This window comes from Nematolebias whitei, chromosome 14 (assembly GCF_014905685.2).
Source record: "Nematolebias whitei isolate Nwh7 chromosome 14, NemWhi1, whole genome shotgun sequence".
NCBI lineage: Eukaryota > Metazoa > Chordata > Actinopteri > Cyprinodontiformes > Rivulidae > Nematolebias > Nematolebias whitei.
This window is the reverse complement of record NC_056511.1, coordinates 9,659,809-9,674,506: the sequence shown is the minus strand read 5'-3', so window position 1 is coordinate 9,674,506 and position 14,698 is coordinate 9,659,809. Positions and strand designations below refer to the sequence as shown.

Below are 14,698 nucleotides of genomic sequence, written 5' to 3'. Positions count from 1 at the left end.
GATAATCAGCAGCACTGATAATCAGCAGCATGAGATCAGCAGCATGTGTAAACAGCAGCTTGATATCAGCAGCATATATAATAAGCAGCATAAGATAATCAGCAGCACTGATAATCAGCAGCACAGATAAGTCACATATCACCAATTAAAGTGGCATTACAGAAATTAAAGTCAGAATTCTGAGATTAAAGTCAGAATTCTGAGATTAAAGTCAGAATCCATCTAAATAATTGACTTTTTTCTGATCAGAATTAAGGTTTAAAAACATTTTTTGCTTCGTGACTTTAATCTCTTCTGTAAATTTTCTTTTGCAGTTACACAGAATTTTGTTTTGCGATCAGCGAGTTGAGTGAATTCATTTAGATTTTGTTTTTTGTGCACGGTTTTAAACACTAATCAAAGTCACGTGCATTCTTTCACTGCCCACCTCTGTCACCACGACTACATTTATGATTTAATCTCCTGCAGTGCACTGTAGAAACAATTATAGGCAGATTCAAAACCGTTTTTCAACTTTTATTATTTATCCGTGCACGTTTTTCACATTTTCATTCAGGCGCCTGCTTGTAAAATTAGTTGCACAGATTTTTAGAACGCGTTTAAAATTCAAGCCTGCGAGCCTTTTCGACTCGCGTGAGGAATCTGAGAACGCCTGTGAACAGTGTTGTAGTCGAGACCACCTGACCCGAGACCAAGTCAAGACCAGAGTGGACCGAGACCAAGTCAAGACCAAGACCTCAAGTCTTGGAGCTCCATCTTTTCACAGATTATCTGTCTTATACTAAACTGTCATCGTGACAGATTTAACAAATATGTAAAAAACATATGTAACTTTTATAAAAATATTTTTTATAAAAGTTACGTACTGCAACTTTGTTTGCTTTTGAATGAATGTATGAGCTTTTATAAAATTTCAAGAAATCAGACATTCAGTGTTTTTTTGCACAATAATTTTCACGTCATGTGACCCACTGACACAAAACTTACGTTAAACTTCTCTACTAGACCTGACAGACGAGGCACCCTCATTTATTTCTCATTTTAAAGCATTTTCTAACTTTACACAATTTATTTGTTCAAAAATCATGGTTTTCGCTGAATAACTAATTAGAAAATGTTTAAAAATGAGAACTAAATGATGGTGTCTTGTGTGTCAGGTCTATTAGAGCAGTTTAACATTAGTTTGTGTCAGTGGGTCAAATGATGTAAAATATATTAATTTTTGTGTTTGGTTTGGTAATTTGTTGACGGTCCCTAATGAACCATTGCGTCTCGGAGGAGGGGCAGACTGAGCTCGGCTGAAATCAGACTGTCTGCTTCGGATCGAACGAGAGGAACACACCGCTGGAGCCACGGAGCTCCAACGTCCAACGTAAAACTAACTTCACCGTGGTAGAGAAGTGAGACTCCAGCAGAGCACGAACAGTTCAGAAACAATTTGAAATGAGAAATTAAAGCTGTTTATTAACTCATTAAGTCGTGTTTTAGACTGCTTATTGCTGGTGGATCTGTTCTGACCCAAAGTGCAGCCGTGACTGGTTCTGATTGAGGCTTTACAGCAGACAGCTGCTCCCCTCTCTTCCAGGTACTGCGTACCGGTGCAGAATCTTTTAGTGGTACGCAGTACCAGACCGGACCGGCTTACTTTCACCCCTGGTTTCCACGTTGCGTTCTGTTGTCTGTATTGTTCTGTTGGTACAGAACCACGTGCGAATGAAAGGGGGTGGGAGTGACGGTGGTTAAAAAAAACATGTATTTAGCAATGAGTCACGTTATCGCTTGGATTTGAACCAGTACGTTTTACATCCAATAAAAACAAAGATGTTGACAAATGAACTGGACAATGTTCTGGCAATTCAGTGATTTTCCACAGTTGTGGTCTTGATTGGTCTTGAAATAAAATCCTGAGCATCAAGAAGTGGTCTTGAGTACTACAGCACTACCTGCGGACGTCTCAGAACACGCCGCTCACCTGCTAGCTGCCAACATCCTGCCCTTCCGTCCAGAATGACGTCTCTGCACTTTCTGTCTCTGCGTCAGGAACGGGTTCCCGAAGCAGACGGCCGCTCAGCTGATCCTCAAGGCCATCTCCAGCTACTTCGTGGCCACCATGTCTTCCACCATCAAGACCGTCTACTTCGTGCTGTTCGACAGCGAGAGCATCGGGATCTACGTGCAGGAAATGGCCAAGCTGGAGACGAGTTAAAGGACGGGGCACCCCCCTCCCCCTCCTCCTCCTCGTTCCTCTTCCCTTTCTCCTGTTTTGTTTTTGCCTGCAAGAAGAGAGGAAGTTGTTTACTGGTAATTTATTACAAATGAAGAAAAATAATTATAAAGGCCTGGAACTGGATTTTGCGTTATCGTTTTTAATTCCTAAATTACTTCTGACGCCTGGTGTTTAAACGTAGCTCATCCTGCGGTCTCTTAACTCGAACAGTGCCGCACAATAATACCGAATCAGCAATTAAAACTTTAGGTTATGTACAATTATAGACTAAAAAAGATAGCGAGGCTTCCGGAGAAGTCCGATCATACGGGTTGATGCATGTAAAGATCTTAGAAACGTCTCCTCTCTCTCGAGCTCAGCGTCACACTACTTTTACGTGTGTTGTACTTTTTGGTATCGGTTTGAAGCATCTGTTGTCCTGTAAAATGGAACGCTGAAGATAAGTTCACGTTGGTCTGCTTTGGTCTGTAGGAGGCTCGAATATCGGTGTAATAGGAAGAGTTCTTGTGTTGTGCGTTGCAAATTTCTCGTTGCCTTTGTTTAGACGGGCAAAAGTATTTTCTGAGTGCTGCAAAAATCTTGAATATCTAATTAAAAATAATAATAAGTGCAATGGAAATGCCAGCGTTGTGTTCTGAACGGCATCAATCAGTCAGTTTATGGTAAATAAGGAGATTTGAGGTTTTTGCAGAGCACCGATTGTTTCTCTTGTGTGTTAATGTGTTCATGTAGATGGGAGTATTTGTGAAACGTTATGGCAAAAATATCGGACCGTAGCAGAGTTTAACTTTTCATTTTCCACATTCAGGCGCGAGATTTGTTTTAGTCTTTGTTCCGCCAGAATTTATACTTTAATCTTGCAGGAATCGGAGGTTCTGCTGTTCTGCTCAGCCGCCACCAGGTGGCGCTCAGTGACCGTGCGTTGGATTTTTTGATTTTTATTTTTTAAACACAGCAGGCCTCTTAAAACAGCTGGTCGATTTGAGTTGGATTTGAATTGGAGACTGATGGACATAAACCAGAGGAACAGGACTGTTCTGCTGCATTTGGACTTTTCAACAGCCTAACTTTCTTATGAGAAAACAAAAAATTGTAAATTACTTTATAAAGAATTGCTATAATTGATGATTCTACAAAATGTCTGTATACACTCCGGTAATAAAATACTTTTGAAAACAGCAAAGGTGTGGTCCTCTGGAAATAATTCAGTTTTTTTTATTTGTCGCTGAAGGATGTGAACTGAATGTGTGCGAGTGTAAATTCAGTTCTGCATGAAACGAGTTAAATTGAATAATAAATTCATTTTTGGTGAATTACAATCAGCATAAATGAAGATACAGATAAAAACAGATGCATAATATTTTGGATTTGGTTGACTCCCTGGATCTGACATCCCAGCAAGCCATACTGGGAGCTGGGGGGATGATGGTTTTTAAACTACGGTTGCTTAATTTTGACCTGTTAGTCTCACTTAGTGTGAAAACAATTACAGCTTCTCGTAAAACAAATTTAGAATTCAGAGACAAAACAGCCCAATGAGATGTTTTTGTTCCTGTTTCTCTGCTGAAACGATAAAAACATTTAGAACAGGCCACGCCCTCTGATGCACCTGTCCATGTTGTACCTCCCTCTCACTCAACAATAGTGGACGTTTCATCCATTCAGGCTCTTGAATCTGAATATTTGCGACATGTTTCTTTGTACATACTGTCGTTTCTCTGTAGCAGCTCAGGAGAAGAGCAGATCCTCTGTCCACAAGTCCTTGAGTTCAAATAAGGAGCTTCAAAACTGCGTTTCTGAGACGGCAGCAAGTTTTACAGAAAAACTCCTCATGCAACCCTGAATCCAAAATGTTTGGACTGTGCAAAAATTTAAATTAAAAATAAAACGCAATGATTTTTTAAATCTCAAATTTTATTCACAATGGATCTTAGGAACCACACCAGATGTCCAAACTAAGAAACTACCTTTTTTAATAAAGTAAACCTGGTTTTTATTACAGCAATGCATCTAAAAAAAATACAAAACTGTGGCATTAAGGTTGCAAAGTACCACATTTTTTGCCGTATAAGTTGCACATTTTTGCATAAGTTTCCAAGTTGTGTGACTTGTACACCGAAGCGACTATCCATCCATCCATTATCTTTACCCGTTTATTCCATTTTGGGTCACGGGGGTCGCTGGTGCCCATGTCCAGCAATCACTGTGCGAGGGGCGGGGTACACCCTGGACGGGTCTCCAGTCCATCACAGGGCCACATAGAGACAAACGAGACAAACAACCATTCACTCTCCCACTCACACCTAGGGACAATGTAGAGTTACCAATCAGCCTAACATGCATGTTTTTGGACTGTGGGAGGAAACCGGAGCACCCGGAGAAAACCCACGCATGCACGGAGAGAACATGCAAACTCCACCCAGAAAGGCCCCTGGACCGGGGTTTGAACCAGGGACCTGCTCGCTGAGAGGCAGCAGCTCTACCAGTTGCGCCACCGTGCTGCCGAAGCGACTAATAAATGTTAATTTCCCCCATATTTATAATCCAATTTTTGTCTTGAGATCTGATGATTTCATTAATTCTGACATGGAAAATATTGAACACTACCATTTTCAGCCATTAGAGGGCCATCAACACATATGGCAAGCAAAGTGTGTCATTAATAGGTAAAAGTGGCTATTAATGACACACTTGGCTTGCCATAACAAGACACTTTCGTCTCGCTCCGGAACTCCTGGAGCAAATGTCAAATCAGCTGAATTTCACCGCGACGCTCAGGTGAACTGCAGCTGATTTGACCATTAAAGTGCATTTGTTAAGGAAGAGTTCAACTGAGCCACACCTTTGCTATAATTTCAAGCAAACAAATCATAGTTTTTAAGTGTTAAATTCTTGTTAAAGTCCTCCCGTGCACGTTTCCGCGGCAGCCATTTGACAGCCAATCGATTTTTGGCACGTTTCTGGGTGGTCAGCGGTGACGCATAATAGATGCGAATTATACGACGAAGCAACTTAATTGTGGGGTTTTTTTCCACTTTATTAGACATTTTTGGACTGATGTGACTTATATGGCGAAGCGACATGTATGGCGGCAAGTACGGTAAGTGGTACAATTATAAAATGGCTGGACGAGCAATTTGCAACTAATTCGGTTAAATGGCAACAAGTCAACAAAAGGAGTGGATAAAAGAGAAATAAAAATGAGCAAAGGTTCACCAGTCTGCAAAAAAACTGCATCAATAAAATAAACAGTTTCAGAATGATATTAAATAAATCAATGGGAAATCATTGAATCTTCTGCAGCTCATAATATCAAACCATAAAACATACGGAGAAATCCAAATGTGATCAAAAGTCAAATATGAGAGTTTAACATCCAGCCAGTTATCAGTGAACAGGTTAAAAACGTGCTTCTCTGTTGGTATGGGGGTGCATTAATTTGGCACGTCTGGAAATGCAGGCTTTAGAACAAGATGTGCGCGTCCACGTAACATTTTCAGAGGTCTTGCATATTCCAACAAGACGATGCTAAACCATCTTTTACAAAAGCTCGTTTTCTGCTGAACGGAGTGGCCTGCAGTCCAGACCACGGCCCCGGATGGGACAACGTTCCCTCCGGTTCCCTCCGTTGTGACGAACACCAAACCCGTTCTCATGAAACACTTTCTTTCACTTATGAGTAAATAATACCGTCCAGCGAACACGTTCATCTTCAGACGAATATTTGTGTGTTTTGATTTTAAAAGAGCAAATTAAACCTGAGCTGGATTTGAAAAGCAGGAAAAAACAAAATGAGAGTCGAACGGTTTCAGGCGGTGGTCGGTGATACGCTGCCAGGGAACAGGGAGGACCACGGAGTCAGATGGGGGTCAGTTTCCCAGCCATCCAGGAAGGCCAGGACCTGAGACCTCCTCTGAGGGCGCCCATCTGATTTTTAATCCACAGGAAATACAGGCAGGTTTCACCCCCCCCCCATTCCCACTCCCCCCATCTCTTTTCCACCATCCCTTCATCTTCACGATGCTTCTATAGTGGCCCGAAAAGCCCGGTAAATTAAAAGCATCTGCACGGGCAAGGGCCAATCCGACGGCCGCCTTTCCCAGAGCCGGCGCAGATGAAATTTTATTCTTTGCACGAAAAACTTACCGGGGGAGGGGGTGGGAGGGAAAACAGAAAATAAAGTTAAGCAAACAATGTGGGAAGATCAAGGAGGGGAGAAGATGAGGAGTAAGGAGCTGGTCAGAGATCAGCTCTGCTTTTCATTGGCCTCATAAGAAGACGATATTACGTTCTTTGTGTCCGGAGCCCGAACAACAACAAGTCTGCTCCCAACTGCTACTGGATTTAAACTGGGGGGGGCTAAAATCATCCCATGGAGCCTGGTGGACACTGACGTGGTCCAAACGGGTCAGTGCACGCTGAAACTTCAACCCTTTCGTATCAGAAAGTCACATTTTGAAGCCGATCCAAGTGCATTTAATTTATCGTTTAACTAGATGAAAATGCAGTTTGAATATTTACTGCAGAAGGACTTGCTGAAAAACAGCTGAAATTGGCTAAAACATCCTGAAATGTAGCTGAAATGGAAGACTAAGCATACTTTAGCAGAAGAAAGCAGAAAAAACACATTTGCTAAATTAGGTTTAAAAAATCAGAAATGGGAAATTAGCTAAAAAAGCTGAAATTAGCAAAACAAAACAAAAAGAAGCTGGAAAGACAGAAAGATGCTTAAACTACCAGAAGGAAGCAGAAAGAGCTGAAATGGGCTACAAAAAAATGTGGCCTTAGCTGAAAATGCTAAAATTAGCATAAAACACCAAATAGTAGCTGAAACTATCAGAAAAATAGCTGAAACTAGCATAGCAAGCTGAAATCAGCAGGAATAAATTTATTAGGCTGAAAGTAGCAGAAATTACCACAAAAATTTTGACTTGATCTAAAAACAGCTGAAATTAGCTAATAAATGCTCAAATTGTAGCTGAAAAGGTAGAACAAGCATGAAGTAGCAGAAGAAAACAGAACGAACAAGTTTGCCCAATTAAGCTGAAGGAAGCAGAAATGAGCAAGAAAAGTGGAAATTATCTGAAAAAAGCTGAAATTAGAGAAAAAAAAAAAACTACTGGGAATTAACTGAAAAGGCAGAAAGAAGCTGAAATTACCAGAAAGAAGTGGAAAGAGTACAATTTTGCTCAATTAGACTGAAAAAAATAGAAATGATTGCAAGAAAATGTGGAATTAGCTGAAAAAGCTAAATTTGGCATCAAAACAGGTAAATAGTAGCTGAAATAGCATAATAAGCTGAAATTTGCATAAATAAGCTGAATGGAGCACAACAAACTGAAATTAGCAGAAATAAATTTGAAGAAGCACAAACATGTTGTGGTTAGCAGAAAGAATCTGATAGGAGCACAAAACAGCTGAAAAACATCTGAAAGTAGCTGAAAAAGTTTAAATTTGGACAAGGAAGCTGAAAGAAGCTGAAGCAGAACAAAATGTGACAGGAGCAGTAAAAGGCTGTAAACAGATGAAAAGATATGAAGGATGTAAAATGAGCTCAAGTCATTTCCTATGAGGAAAACAAAGAGGCAGAAAAGGCTAAATATTTCAAAAAGCTGAAGTTGCACCAACACCAAATGTCTTTCTCCTGAACGAGCTGAACGTTTTGATATAGGATTTGTTGAATTAGCGCAAAAACAGTGGAACGAGAAAGACGCCGAAAACAGTACGGAAGAGAAATGGATCACAAAAGTGTGACTGCTTCATAAACGTTCACACAACAAATGCAAATGATATAGTTGGATCCGTTTTTCTTTATCCGTTAAAAATATGTGTTCAAAATGATATCTCTGGAAAAAAGTTGTTTTGTGTTTCTACTGGAAGAATTTGACACATTACATTTAAAACCATGTGTTTTTCCAATAAATATTGATGGAGAGTGTTTCTGGCCCATTTGTGTAACTGGGTTTGACACCCTGCTCTAAAAGGAGGGTGCAATATTTTTAATCCCCTGATCCACAACCATCCAGCAGATATGACATCAGACACTGAAGAGCCTCCTCGTGTCTCCATCAGGACTGGTGTTTCTCTGACTTCATCCTCAGCATCAAGGGTTAAATTAGTCTCGATACAAAATCAAACTGTGCTAACTCTGATGCTCACCTGTCACTTGACAGGACCTCAGTCTGGGATCACGCTGTTGGGCCATTTAGTGCAAGAAACCTGATCGTTTGGTCCCTTTTGATGGCCTGAGTCCCAGGCTTAAGAGAATAAATTAAATGCAATCCCCCCGTAGGCCTCAGCTGCAGCGGCGGGGCGCGCTGATTTAGGATTTTCATCTGGGGAAGCTTTTCCCTCCTTTTCCTGCTCGCCCCGTCTTCGCCCCCCTCTTCATCAGTCGCAGCCTCGTTGTGAAGAAACGTAAAGGTGGATGTGATTCCTCAAATGGTTTTGTGAGGCTCAGCTCAGAGCAGCTGTCAGTCACTGGAGGAGAACGGGGTCGCAGAGGGACAGAGATGGGATTGAGTCACCGGGTGGTTTAGGAGGCCGACATTCAAAATATTCGGACTTGATCCTGAAGGTGGTGTTGGGGGCTTTAGTAGAGCTTCCAGTCTCAGAGCTGAAGAGGACAAGACTGTGATCTGTGTTTAGACTTCTCACGTCCGAATCGGTGTCGCTCGTCTTCGAGTGGCCGGACCGGACCCAGAATTTAAATCTTGTTTGATGAAAAGCATCTTTTGTTGTTGTTACCTTGTTAGGTGTCGCAACAAGATGAAATAAATACAGTCGTGAGTTGTTAACAAGCTAATGTTTTACCTTTTAGTACATTTTATGTTGAAAAGTATAAAAAAAAATCACTCAAATAAAACTTAAAAATGACTTTAATCTGGTTTAAAATGGCTACGGATGAAAGCTTCAAATTAACTGATGCTGATAAAAAAAAAAAACGTAACTGGACTCGAACAGTAAAAAGATTGAAAAGAGGAAAAACATCTAAAATAAGCTGAAGACAACAAAGCGAGAAAACCCGATGACACCAAAAAGAGACGACGTCAACGACTTAAAACAAACTGACTAAACTTTCACAATGATAACAAACTTATTAATGATCAAACCGCGATGTTCATAAAAAACAACCACAAACGCTCTAGAAATGACACTGAAGAGTCCCAAGCAGATAGAATTTGTTCACAACAATCAATAAAAAGGACCAGATGGGTGGAAAATGGTTGACAAAGATGCAGACGAACAAAAAGAAATGCAAAAATATATTAACGTTTTTAAACGGCAGCCGTAAAACGAAAAGACACCAAAAGATTCAAACTCAAATTCACTACAGATAAAAAAAATCAACAATGTGTTTAGAGCAGGACTATTCAACTAAACTACATCCAGCAGTTATCGTCATGAAGTTTGTTTTATGGTTTAAAATCTAGATTTATTTAAAATGAACCCATCGGTGGGCCTGATTTGGCCCGCGGGCCGCCAGTTGAACAGTTTAGACTCTAAATACTACTTGGGATACTCTAAATTTTAGAATAGTGTTATACACCAAAAATGATCAAACTTGATGATAAAAACTGTAAATGAATGAAAAAAGAAGATGCTTTATTCTTTTGTTTTTTAAAAGATCATAAGCACCTTTAAGTCTTAACCAAACCGTGCTAAAGAACTAAAAATCATAATTATATTAAAATCACAGAGCCAACAGTGTCATCATCGTACAATCAGGGGCACAACCAAGGAGGGGGCAACGGGGGGTTGTTAATAGCCACCCCTAAATATAGGTGGTCTTCATGCTGGTCACCTTAGCTCAAAGCAATGCAGGAAGTTACATGCATAATAGTTTTTATTATAAATTGAGACAAGCTTTAATAAGTCAAGCAACAAAAAGTAACATCTAATTTAACAAAAGAAAAGTAGCCCTGTTTATTAACCTTTATTTATTAACCAGACAAATCCCAGTGAGACCAGGAGGCCTGAACGCAGACTAACATGCGTGTTTTTGATCTGTGGGAGGAAACCGGAGTTCCCGGAGAAAACCCACGCATGCACGGAGAGAACATGCAAACTCCACACAGAAATACCCCAGGTTCAACCGGGGATTGAACCCAGGACCTTCTTGCTGTGAGGCATCAGTGCTAACCACTGAGCCATCGTGCTGCCATATACAGCGTTCTGTGGCTATCAGAAGGTGATTCCCTAATTCCTGCCTGGCTGTCAAATAACCGATACGTGACAACACGTTTCCTGAAATTCTGTTTTGTCTTTTGGTTTGGCGTGGGACCCTGCACATTTCCAGCAGCCCCCACAAGTCATTATGTGTCAGTAAAATATCAATCTGAGACAAGAGACGTGGGGCTGGAGACATTCTCGCTTTCTCCCGTCTTCACTCCGTCTGTCAGCGGCGGACAAACATGGAGATTTACTGGTTCCTGTGTGAGACGAGGGAACGTCTTTATCCACAAACTGGGACAGAAAATTTAGAATTTATTTCACAAAGAAAAAACATATTTGTCATGAAGCCGTTTGGGTTTTAGTAAAATGAATGCTGGTTTGAGTAGAAGCTAATTTTGAGATCTGTAGGACTTTATTTCCAATTCTACAAGTTGAACTTGCTTTTCTAATATTAATCTACAATTACCGCTGACTTAAAATAAATTACTTTCAATCATAAGCCTCAACAGAACTGATTCAAAGTTACACAAACCAAACACAACACCATAAAACAGTTTTACCTCTAGAAGATCTAATTTACCATCAATGCTCCATTAACTAATACACACAGCTTACTGTGGAAAAAATATTTTCTTGGCTTTCTGTTCATTTTGAAATTCTGAGGTCATAAAAAGTTCAAAACTTTACACATATAAACCCTCGATAAACTGACTCATTTGAAGTTTGAGCAAATTACACCCTGAACATTTAAAATTGTATTAAATTTAATGTGCACCACAAATTTAACAGCTTTGTAGGCGCTCTAATAATTTACCTTGGAGATGACAAGATTCCAAATATGGAGATATTTTATTAATAGCATATTTTGTGTTGGAAGTCAATTTTAAAAAGTTCAAAGTATGAATAAATGTAAACATTATAATAATAATAAAACTAAAGTGGTCACTAAACAAACTCCAACTGGACAAAGTTACCAACTAGAGCTGATTTTAAAAATGTCTAAGCTGAATTTGCATTACAGTATTTTGAATAACAATAAATGTAGTTGAAGTCCAACATAAAATGTATCTACTGTATTTTTTCGGCCTATAAGTCAAGTTTTTTTGCATAGTTTACATGCCCTCTGACTTATAGGCCGAAGAGACATATTTATGGATTATTTCCCATATTTATAAACCAATTTTTGGCTGCAATACGACTGTTTTCATTTATTCTGACTGAAGAAAAAGAACAGTACCATTTTCAGCCACTAGATGGCAGCAGAGTAGTAGTAGCAGTATGGCATGCCATTGTATCATGTAATAGGTAAACATGGTTATAATCACAAATTCAAAAAAAGTTCAAGACAAAAATAAATGGACTTTATTTATTATACTTTACTTTATACTTTATTGTTTTTGCCTAGAATTTTTTTTAATTTACCATGTCCTGGATGACTGAGAATCTTCACCAGCTATTAATGACACAGTTGGCTTGCCACAGACTCCCACTTCGTTCTGCTCTCTGCTTGTAGCAACAGTCAAACCATCTGCACCACCTCGACAAAATGCAGCTAATTTGACCATTAAAAGTGCGTTTATTAAGTAAAAGTTTAACTGAGACACATATTTTCTATAATTTCAAGCAAACAAATGATTGTTTTAGGTGCTTTTCTTGTTAAATTTCAAAGAAACGCATCGCGTTCCTCCTTATTTTTTTCCTCCCGCTGCGCACTCCCGGAGCACCGAGGCAGTAACTACAGCCAATTTGACCGTTAACGTCCTTTTATTAAGCAAACGTTAGACTGAGACACACCTTTACTATAATTTGGAGCAAACAAATAGTTGTTTTTAGGTGTTCATCTTGTTCAAGTTCAAAGAAATGCGGAGGTTCATACCTCTGCGTGTGCCCACCGCTTCCGCGAATTGGGTTTTGAAATGCAGCTGATTTGACCATCAAAGTGCATTTATTAAGCAAATGGTAAACTGAGACACACATTTACTATAATTTCGAGCAAACAAATAATTGTTTGTAAGTGTTAATCTTGTTAAATTCTTGTTAAAGTCCTCCTGTGCACGCTCGTGCGACCGCCATTTGGCAGCCCATTGATTTTTGGCACAACACCGGTCCACATTTCCGGGTTGTCAGCGGTGACGCGTAACAAACGAGACACATCGGCGCTGATGCGTAACAGATGCAACGTATACGGCGAAGCGACATATTTATGGATTTTTCCACTTTTTTAGACAAATATGGACTGATGCGACTTATACAGTGGTGCGACAGGTACAACGAAAAATACAGTAACTGAGTAAATTTATGTGTTTAATCCATTTGATTTGATTGACTGTGACTAAAACATCATTTAATTTTTAGCTGTTGACCTTTTTAAAAAAGTGCAATAATTATTACTGCAGAATTGTTCCCGTTTTAATTGAATGACGACCTCAAACTCGGCTTTTGGCATCAAATTCAGGACAAGCCTAGACTCTAAATGGGCGGACTTGTTGCGATGCAACGCAACACATTTCTGTGGAATCATCAGCGACTCTGCCGTCACTGCTGTTCCAAAACCTGCTAACTAAAATAGACGAGTGACATTTTATACGACGGACAAAAGACAAACACGGCTGTGATTCCTCCTGGGAACAGGACAACAGGGTCAGGGAATGCTTCATTGGTCAATTGTAAACTACCTTTATTGGTCTTGCCAGAGTCTTGAGGTCACGCTGAGGTCGTTTGACGCTCAAACATCTCCACACAAATATTCACACTCGTGAGATACACGCTCTTTAGATCTATCCCCTTCTTCCACTCACGGCCAGGCTCCCTCTCTTTGTCTGCGGGGTTAATCTGTGGACCAGATCAAAGGGTCAGCTCCAGCAGATAAACTCCGGCCCTGGAGGTTCCAGCTCCCTTCTCTCTGTATTTCTGCAAATCATTAAGCTCAAGGTGATTCACTGCAGCTCACCAAATATCCCCGGAGGATTCGGGGTCAGATAGAGCGGGATTTGTCCGGGCCGTGGCTGCCGATCGCTGCCTGCCACTCACACGGACGCTACTCTCGTTCAGCTTTGTGCCCTTGCACGCTCTGAACAAGACGAGAGAGACGCTCAGGACACCCCCAGAGATGAAAGACCCTTCACCTCTGACAGGATGAGATCTCACTGAAAACACGCAGCACAAATTATATTCTTCCCCGGCTTTTGTACGAGGGATCTCTTGGAAGGAATCCTTTTGTGAAGGCCAAATATTCAGCCAGCTGAATGTCTGTAGGCTCTATTGGGCAGAAAATTTTCAATGGGAAGTAATGGGTCGTGCTTGTTCCTGCTTGATTTGGAATACCCTTCCAACAAAGCGGTGAGGGGCGGATGAATGGGTGCATGTGTCATCACCGCTGTCGTGCTAAATGAAGGGTATCAAAGCGTGGCGGTTTGGCATGAAGGGAGGTCCAAGACGAACAGAAGAAAAAGGTTGAAGAGAAAAAAGGAACAAGAATGACGCAGAGTGAAAAGGTACATCTGGGACCTGTTCAGAACGGTGACTACAAAACCGTAAGAGTTTTGATGATTTCAACAAGAGTTCGCAGCTGTAGCCCCCCGGTTCACTGGTGCAACCTTTCATCGTGGCGATACCTTTGTGGGTCAGGAGATGATTGGCCTCCAGCTAATTGGGATCCCAACCTTGTTTAGAGGGATGAGGCGTGTCCCACCTCAGTCCTCTGACACCTTCAGAGGCAGACAGGTGACGCCAGGGCGCCCCCCACCCAAGTAGAGAGGTTAAAGAAGGTGGCGTAAGCTGAGGGTTCACCTCAGGGTGAGATTTGACAACGTGACTCGGGTTTATCTCTGTGTTTTTGTGAATCCTGTGTGTATGAGTTGTACTCTGTATTCAAACCAGTGGTGTAGTCGACATTTTAGTACTGGGTATACTGTGCTTAGAAACCAAAGTACACAGGTTAGTACAATGTAATTGTCAATTTATTTTGATTTTTAGGCATACTGAACATTTCCAAATTTTTCTGATGCTTATATTTCAATAAATGTACTTTGTACAACAGTTGGCTTTGCATTAAAAACATGTTATAGAATTTATAAAACAGTATCAAAGCTAAACATGTTCAAGTATTAAGTAGTACAGAAGTATTAATTATACAAAAAATGGGTTGAACCAACTCAATGTGTCTATAAAATGTTCCAAATGTGTTGACAATGGCATGAGCCCAATGATATGTCACATATAACTGGGTACTTTTAAGTTGGTATACTGACATTCCCAAGCTTTTCTAATGGGTAAACTCTGTATACCCATGTATCA

General features: G+C 40.4%; 1 protein-coding gene across 1 annotated transcript in view; it reads left to right on the top strand.

The window, feature by feature from the left end:
• Window positions 1-2,350, top strand: part of LOC119420425 (core histone macro-H2A.1) — a 29,528-nt gene extending 27,178 nt beyond the window's left edge. Inside the window, exon 9 of the mRNA XM_037687817.1 lies at window positions 2,041-2,350. Within this exon, the coding sequence (XP_037543745.1) occupies window positions 2,041-2,206 (166 nt within the window). The 3' untranslated portion in view covers window positions 2,207-2,350. The remainder of the gene's footprint in view (window positions 1-2,040) is intronic.
• Window positions 2,351-14,698: the final 12,348 nt, after the last annotated feature.